The sequence below is a fragment of the Centruroides sculpturatus genome, unplaced genomic scaffold, assembly GCF_000671375.1.
Source record: "Centruroides sculpturatus isolate CEXI.00-Female unplaced genomic scaffold, Cexi_2.0 scaffold2324, whole genome shotgun sequence".
NCBI lineage: Eukaryota > Metazoa > Arthropoda > Arachnida > Scorpiones > Buthidae > Centruroides > Centruroides sculpturatus.
In genome coordinates, this window is record NW_019386481.1 from 1 (window position 1) to 9,515 (window position 9,515).

General features: G+C 34.1%; 1 protein-coding gene across 1 annotated transcript; it reads left to right on the forward strand.

The window, feature by feature from the left end:
- Positions 1–7,981: 7,981 nt before the first annotated feature.
- Positions 7,982–9,026, forward strand: LOC111615118. The gene is made up of 2 exons (XM_023356518.1): positions 7,982–8,045; positions 8,122–9,026. Exons 1-2 carry the CDS (start codon positions 7,982–7,984, stop codon positions 8,976–8,978), a joined length of 921 nt encoding a protein of 306 aa, XP_023212286.1. The 3' UTR covers positions 8,979–9,026.
- The last annotated feature ends 489 nt before the right edge of the window (positions 9,027–9,515 follow it).

Consider the following 9,515-nt stretch of genomic DNA (forward strand, 5'->3'; position numbering starts at 1 on the left):
ATTTCTTGATATAGATTTTGTAGCGTTTGATAAGGTGGAAAATAACTTACTATTATTGCCAGAATATTATCTGATTGATTATTAAATTTAGGAGACTCCAATTTAATTAATGAGAATATAAAGTAAGTTGTTGAAAAACTATAAATCATTTCACCCAGAGATTTTTTCATTATTAACATTATTCCTCCTACCTACCATAAATATTAATCAGCTTACATTTATTTTTGTTAATAATCATGCCTGTCATTTACTAAACTATTTTATTATTTCTATAGTTTTGTTAAGGTCTATTTAGGATAAAAAATTTTATATCATCTGCGTGAGCAATATATTTAACCTCATCTCTGATTTCTGGCATATGAATTGGTGTTATTAAACTTTCTTTTTGAGTTACCAATGTGATCAAGTTACTTTTCAAGTGATCAAGTTACTTTTCAAGTGATCAAGTGAGTGATCAAGTTACTTTTCAAGGAATACCTTGAAAGTAACTTGATATAAATTGTAAAAAGGATCATCAATGACAAAGGACATATCTGTCGAATACCAGCTTTACATATCACATTATCAGAGGCACTGCCATTTATGTTTATTCGAGTACTTGCTATATACAGGGTTCTTACACACCTGGAAAGTCAGGAAAAATCAGAGATTTTCAATAGTATTTGGAAAAATTCAGGGATAGTCATGGAATTTGTCGAAAATTGTCAAAAAGTCAGGGAATTTGTTTCCTTAATATGGATTATGGATGATCAATTGTAGCCATCTGCAGGCGGCAAGAAGTAATACTGCAATCTCTAATATGAAAATACACCAGAATCCATTTTAAAATGGCGTTTTTCACTGTTCTGAAGCCATATAATTTTACACTTGTGGATTAATAACAGGATAAACTACTTTTATGTAATAGTATTTAATTTTTAATTTTAATAATTCAGCGATTATAAAAAGATGAAATTGTTAATTAGAATAAAAAATGACTAATTTTTTAAATAACTAAATTTGTTTGCAAACTTTTAAAAGTTGAAATTGTAATTTATTAGAATGTTCAAAATTAGAAACATCAAAATAGCTAAATAGATCAGTAAAAATCTATAATGTTGTTTTTGAAATTGTGTTTGATAAATATATTGAACTTCAAACTCAAATGTGAGTTTCAAATAAACACTTGGCTTTATTTCCATCACTTTTTAGTTGATGCGTGACAACTGCATGTTTAGGGCATAAAACCCCTCATCAGTCAACTGAAAGATATTTTATGTAATATTTTAAATATTGTATCTTTTAGTTGACTGACTAAATCTTACGACATCTTGTTAGTTCATCCTTGTTCATTTGGGTTTCTGGCTCCTTTTATCTACTGAGAATTAGTGCTGATGAATGTAGATGAACTAACAAGACGTCATAAGATTTACCATTCCAATTTTAAAGAAGAATTTTCTTAATATTTATTGGTTTTTTTGTGTTTTTAAGGAACTTTTTAAATATAGGCAGTTGTGTAGCCTAAAAAGGAAGGTCCAGTTGTCTGTACTTTGTTCTAGAACACACTGTAAAAATGGTAATCGTCTGAAATATATATTTTGTCTTTAATTTGTAAAAAAAATAATTTATTCATCCGACGGAAATTCATTAAAATAAATTTGATTATCTTTTGGGCAAAACAACACCAAAACAGTTTTTATAGTTATGTTGCAAAAGAAAGAGATTTGTAGTTACGATTCTATGTGCTGAACTTTTATATTTTAATAACATATAATTGTAATTTCGTTTGATGTTTATTTCTGTATTTATTTTATTTTTAATCTTCTGAAACCGTGTTTTCTTAATTTCTTTTTGATTCACTAACACAGTGTGTTACCATTTCAACACTGGGCGTTATTTCATCTTTATTTAGTTGATACGGTTACAAATACGATAACACGTTTTGGGCACTGCCCCCTCCTCAGTGAACTAAATATCAAAAGATTATACACAAATTCATTTTCTTACAATATCTTAACATAGAAATTATTTTAATTAAATTAATAATTCTTTTCGCATGACGTACCATAAGCACTTTATCCAACACAGAAAGAATATACATTCATAGGACTGGTGTAATATTATACATCAGTTTTTGGTTTTGGGGCGTTCCTACAAATTTTATAAGTTTGCATTTTATTTTACATATTATAGAATCCATAAAAATTTTTTTACATACCTTCAGAATATTTTGTCTCCAATTATTTTTTTACAATAAAGCTTTTAAAATCTTTATGTATAAGTAAAACATGTTTTACCAGTGCAAAATTTACTTGCACCTACTTTACAAACAAACAACCTACTCATAAATATAAACTATATAACAGAAGATAGTTAACCGATACANCACTTTATCCAACACAGAAAGAATATACATTCATAGGACTGGTGTAATATTATACATCAGTTTTTGGTTTTGGGGCATTCCTACAAATTTTATAAGTTTGCATTTTATTTTACATATTATAGAATCCATAAAAATTTTTTTACATACCTTCAGAATATTTTGTCTCCAATTATTTTTTTACAATAAAGCTTTTAAAATCTTTATGTATAAGTAAAACATGTTTTACCAGTGCAAAATTTACTTGCACCTACTTTACAAACAAACAACCTACTCATAAATATAAACTATATAACAGAAGATAGTTAACCGATACAGTACACCAATATTAAAATTACGTACCTGGAAAATAATTTCCTTAAAAGATATTCCAAATGGTTTAAGATTAAAATTATTTTATAAAATGGTTCTTGTATTTTTGGCACATTAATTAAAGGATTACAAGTAAATAGACTTTTAAGAGTCTTATACAATGTATCACTTAACACTACACAACACTGATAGCCGCGTCTGCATCTAGTCATGATGTGGGTTTATACAAATTTACATAATTTGACGAAATACAATTATTTAACTTGCAATACTGCAATTTTATTTAGTTTAATCTGTTTAATACTAATATAAATAATTATAGAACATTTCACCAGTTTTCACTTATATTTAGACTTAAATTTTTATTAATACAATGTTTGGCTTTAAGGATTTCAAACTTTCTTTGAATTTTCTATTGTATGTATTTTTTTCTTTATGTAGAATTTAAACGTTTAACTTGTCAATGTTACAATCATTTAATACACAGTGATCATGAAATACAGAGTTTATTCTATTATGTTTTAAGTCAGCTATATGTTCTTTTAACCTTACATCCAATTTTCATTTTGTCTCGCCTATATAAACGTTAGTATTACTACAAGTACATAGAATTTTATAAACAACACTCTTTGTTTTACCTTTTTTCCTGTTTAGTTACTCTTGTTAGTTGTTTTGCCCTTAATCTAGACTAATTTTTCATAATTTGATGCTAATTTTACATTTATTTTTCTCAATTCTTTATCTATCTCCTTGTATAGACCTCTTATATAGGGAAAATTAATATATCTGATATTGTCATTTGTTTTTATTCTTTCATATTTCTTATCGTTTAGCTTTTTTTCCCAGTTATTAATTATTCTGTTGGGGTAGCCATTTAATATAAACTTCCTAAAAAGGAAGTTTATATTAAATGTATACTATGTTCTCTTATGTATTTATTTATTTCAATGGTTTTACTGGTTCTAGTTTTGATTTTAATGTATTCCTTTTAATATATATAGGTATTTTTCTAATTCTATGTCACGACTTGGTGCATTTATCGACACTTGGCAAATAGTTTCATCATCCACTTTTTATTCATACAGAAACGTGTTTCGGGCTTTCGCCTCTCTTCAGTGTGTTACATCGATAGTTGTGACTTGTGTATACAGTATCAGTCAGGCACTTTCTATACTTCCCACTCCCCTCCCCTATTCTCCCGACTTGACGGCCTCCCTCGCATGCCTCGTAACTTGTAACGTGTCACTTCCCCGAATGCTGCACACAGCCTCACCTGCGACTGTATAAACATTCTATTTTAATAGTTGTAGCCAGCTTTTATGAATGTCAATGCTTAGGTGCTTGTTAATATTATTTTTGTCTATAGTAATTTTGTAGCTTTCCTTGAATTTTCTTTTGTACCAATTTTTTTCTTTGTGTACTATTATTGCATCATTCTTATCTATTTTGCAGTTGTGGGTCGTGCAATGTTCGTAAAAAACAGAGTTGATTTTATTATACTTCAGGTCTGCGATGTGTTCTTTTAATCTTGTTTCTAATTTTCGTTTTGTTTCTCCAATGTATACTTTTGGCAGTTCACATGTGCAAGGTATTTTATAGACGACTTCGGTGGTGTTGTATTTGTCTGGTTATATAGGTATGTTAGAAGTATAGTGAATAGTTTTATTTATAGAACATTGTTTTTTGAAAGGTGTGAAGATTGTACTATTATTGTTTCTTTTAATTGTTACATGTAAGTAATTGATGCTGTTATCAGTAATATTTTTTTCTTCAATTCTGAACTGAATTTTCTTATGTATATTATTTATTTTGTCTTTAATTTTCTCAACTGTGATCTCTGTAGTTAGATATTCATTCATTGCTAATATGTAGATTTTGGTATAGAGCAGCGTTTCTCAAAGTGGGCGATAACGCCCCCTTGTGGGCACTGGAGGCTTTCAGGGGGGCGATANGAAGCGACCAATCTGCCAGTAATGCACATTAATGCCAAGTAACAGTTATAATAACTATAACGGTTAATTGTGCAACGTTTTCATGACTTCTTATAAGAAACACACAGATTACAAATGACTATATACATTTATTAAGTGTTTACAAAAATAGCAAACAATGTGGTGTTCTTACCACAGATATAACAAAAAAAAATATACTGTGTTGGACGGAGGGGAGAGAGAGTCAATACCTCGTCCAGTCCCCGCATTTATCGACGACCGCAGCCATCCGCGAGGGCATACTTGTGACAAGACTTTCGCAAAGTATGCCCTTGCACAGTTTCTCCCACCGACGGCTGACTATGCTCCACAGTTCGTCTGGAGTGGCTGCCTGAATGAGCCCTTCCGTAATTTTCGCCCATACATGCTCGATGGGGTTGAGGTCTGCCTCCCTGGGGAGCCATTTCATGTCTACCAACACATTCTGCTCCTGCAGCCATTCCTGCGTTCTTCGGGATGTGTGGACCGGGGAGCGGTCTTGCACAAATTACCTTGGCGTGTTCCCGAACACTGCATTCACTGTTGGCAATAGCACATCTTCCAATATATGGAGGTATTGGGTTGTGTCAAGGTGGCCGTCAATTCTGACCAACTCCCCGGGTCTCGCTAAACTCATCCAGCCCCACATAGCTGCAAACAGAAAATGTCAAATCAAGTTGTGATCTATAACACATGGACGACCATACGAAATGTAAAAACTCACCTACTGAGAAGCGACCGCTTCGTTGGGTGTGCCACACGTATTTCGCGTCAAAATGCGTTGATGGTGGTCGGCGCACCCAAATGGTCCCGCTATTCTCGGAGGAGAATGTAGTTTCATCGGAAAAGACGACGTTTGCCCAGTCATCCACTGTCCAGTTGGCATAGGTCTGGGCAAATTCCAGCCTATCAACCTTATTGCTTTCGGTTAATATCTGTTTCTTAGCCACTCTGCGGCCATGAAGGTTGCGTTCTTTTAACCTATTATTAAAACAAATATATATATTATCCTGTTTCCTACATTTCTGTATACGCAAGAACACGTTAACACAGTTGTATTTCTGTAATATTCACATTTCCATCGAAATATTTTTCGCTGGAAGTGTCAGTATTATATTACAAATGTTACATACCTTCGTTTAACAGTGGATGCCGACACGTCTAGATTGTGCTCCCTCCTGAGAGTAGTTGCCGTTTTGAAAGGGCTCGCCTCTGAGGCAGCAGCGAGGCGAGCGTCCTGGTCGGCCGTAGTCTTGCGGGCTCAGCCCAGCGCCTTTCTCGGCGACAATGATCCCGTTTCCTGCCGTAGCCGGATGACTCTCGCCACAGTTAAAGTTGATATGGAAAACATTTCTGCAATTTCCTTTTGGGTGGCGCCTTCATCGTGGTGTTTCACTATTAAAGCGCGTATATCTTTAGAGATCGCCTTCGGCATATTGATTTCATTAGTTCAGCACCTCAGCAAACAGCTTTATATACTGACGCTTCCCTCGACACATTGCGCAAATGATCACCTGACCTCACCTGATGAAGGCGGTCACAAAAGAAAGCATGGGGAATTTTTAGAAAGTACCCCAGTACTAACAATTTGATAGCTTTTCAAAAAGCAAAAGCAAATGCCAGAAGAATGAGGCGGCAAAGCCAAAGGGATTCTTGGAGGAAGTATGTTTCTAGCATAACATCATCCACTAGCTCAAAAGCAGTCTGGGATAAAATCCATAAAATCAATGGGAAGTATGCTTCCTACTCTCTGTCTATGCTGGAAAATAACGGTACAATAATCAGCGATATACAGGGTATTGCTGATTTGTTGGGTGAAACATTTTCTGCTTCATCCAGCAATATTATGTATCCAAGGAATTTTCAAGCTTACAAAGCACAAAGAGGAAAAAAAAATTTAAATTTTCATTTTTCATTTAATGAGGAATATAATGTGCCATTTACCAGCATAGAACTACATACAGCAATCTCTTGCTCAAGGAATACTGCTGTAGGCCCGGATAAAATCCACTATAGCATGATTAAAAATCTGTCAAATAATTCCCTTTCTAATCTTCTGAATCTATTTAACAGAATATAGACAGAACATACTTTTCCCGACTCTTGGAGGCTATCTATCATTATTCCTATTTTGAAGCCAGGTAAAGATTGCAAGAATCCCTCTAATTACAGACCAATCTCTCTGACAAGTTGTCTTTGTAAACTCTTTGAGAGGATGGTAAACAGACGCCTGATGTTCCTCCTAGAGGAAAAGAACTACTTTTCACCACACCAGAGTGGATTTCGTAGGAACAGAAGTACCACGGACAATTTAGTAAACCTTGAAACATCTATACGCGAAGCATTTGTTCGACGATAGCACTTAGTGTCTGTATTTTTTGATATAGAGAAGGCTTACGATCGCTGCTGGTGATATGGAATACTTTGTGATTTGCACAAATTTGGATTGCGTGGTAATTTGCCAACTTTTATAAAAAAAAACTTCCTGCAGAATTGAAGATTCCAAGTCAGGATGGGCAACACTTTATCTAGGCCTTTCACACAAGAAGATGTTCCTCAAGGTTCTATTTTGAGTGTGACTCTGTTCCTAATTAAAATTAACAGCATAGCTAACTGTCTTCCTCCCAGTGTGAAACACTCTTTGTATGTGGATGACTTTTAGATCTCCTGTCAGTCTAGTAATATGAGTTTCATTGAGAGACAACTGCAAACTTCCCTAAATCGCATATATGATTGGTCCAAGACCAATGGTTTTAGTTTTAATACAGAAAAGACCTCGTGCATCCACTTTTGCTGAAGGCGTGGTTTGCACCTGGATCCGGAAATTTACTTAAATGGGGTTAAAATCCCAATGGTCAATGAGGCAAAGTACTTGATAGTTTTATTTGACCCTAAACTGACGTTTTTACCACACTTGCGCAATTTGAAAAGTAGATGTCTAAAATCTCTGAACCTTTTAAAGGTACTGAGCTACTCATCCTGGGGAGCAGACAAATGTTCCATGCTCAGGGTTTATAGGGCCCTTGTCCGCTCAAAGTTGGATTACGGATGCATTGTTTATGGCTCTGCGCGAGAATCTACTCTTCGGATGCTGGATCCTATCCACCATCAAGCATTGCGTTTGTGCACTGGTGCATTTCGAACTTCTCCGGTCCAAAGGTTGTATGTGGATGCTTATGAGCCTCCACTGTCTCTCAGGAGAGAACAGTTGTCTCTTTTTTATTATATAAAACAAAAATCTTTTACTAAACCTTCAGTTGATTGTACTGTATTAGATGCTCAGCTGAAAAGGTTATTTGAAGCTCGTCCAAATAGTGTCCCCACATTTGCTAAAAGAATGGAGAATGTGAGCAGCACGATTGATCTGAACACAGGCAACATTTCACAGGTAGAGGTCTGTAGTATATCACCTTGGTCCAACTCCTTTGATAAGTGTTGACCTTAGCTTAAAGCAATTTCCTAATTAATCCACGCCAGACTATGTCTACAGACAGCACTTTGCAGAAATTCAACATCGTGACAGGAATTTAATTCCTGTTTATACAGATGGATCTAAATCTGATGATTATGTTGGCTCAGCCTTTGTCTGCCAGGATGAAATCGTGGCAGAACAAATTGCATTGAATTCTTTTATCTTATTTGCAGAGTTGCATGCTATTTATTTAGCCTTAAAATATATAAATAAGAAAGGTCATTGTTGCTGTGTGATTTACACTGACTCAGTTAGTGCACTTCAGGCTTTGATCTCGTGCGAACCTAGTTCTCACTCTATAGTGATTAAAATTCATGATCTGATTTACCACATTCTTACGAGGAATCTTTCTATAAAATTTTGTTGGGTACCAGGACACGTCGGCATAAGAGGGAACGAAGAAGCTGACTCAGCTGCAAAGGCAGCTAATCCTTCACAGCATGAAATGCCTATCGAAGGAGGTGATTTGAAGTTAGTAGTTAAAAAACGCCCAGCAGAGAGATGGCAAAACATGTGGAATGCACAAATCCACAATAAACTACACGAGATCAAGCCGAATATAGAAAATTGGACACGTAATAAACAGTATGACAGGAGATCTGAAGTAATTCTTACTCGTTTGAGAATTGGGGATATTCGGTTGACTCATCAGTACCTTTTGAAGGGTGAAGACCAACCATTATGCCAATATTGTAACTGTACTGTAAGTGTTAAACACATACTTTGCAACTGCATTGTCTCTGAAAAGATATGTAGACAGCATTTTGGAAATGCAAGTTTTAAAGAGATTCTGGGCCAGAGGTCAAATTTTGATAAATTGTTGAACTTTCTGAAAGTCACTAATTATTATAAACAAATTTGATTATTTATTTATCTATTTATTTATTTTATATGTTGTTATTATATACATGTGTACTGTTATATATTTTTGTTATTGGTATTATTATTTATTATTTTATTTATTTATTTAATATTTTACATTTTATATTAATTTATAGTTATTAGATTATATTATTATACCATATGACATGACGCAGCTTGGTCTATGTGGCCCTTGCGCCAATAAACCCTAATGTAACTAATACTACACTAAAACCTTTTCTATTTGCACTGTCACTTTTCTCTTTCTTCGGTGCCATATTGATTAAATATACAGTATAAATAACAAAACTAAAAACGAAGTTTAGCACACTTGAAAAAGCAACGCTTACCTCACACATGCCTAAGAGCAACTGAAATTTGTGAGGTTTCAGAATGGCTGGAAACTATTGGGTTGATGCAAAAGTTCGTCCTGTTTTTAGCACTAGTTGGCTATAAATGCAACACTGAAGTGTTATTTTTTTCACATGTGTAAAATTACGATGTTGTTTGACAAAAGGGATATCAGCTGGTATTTGAG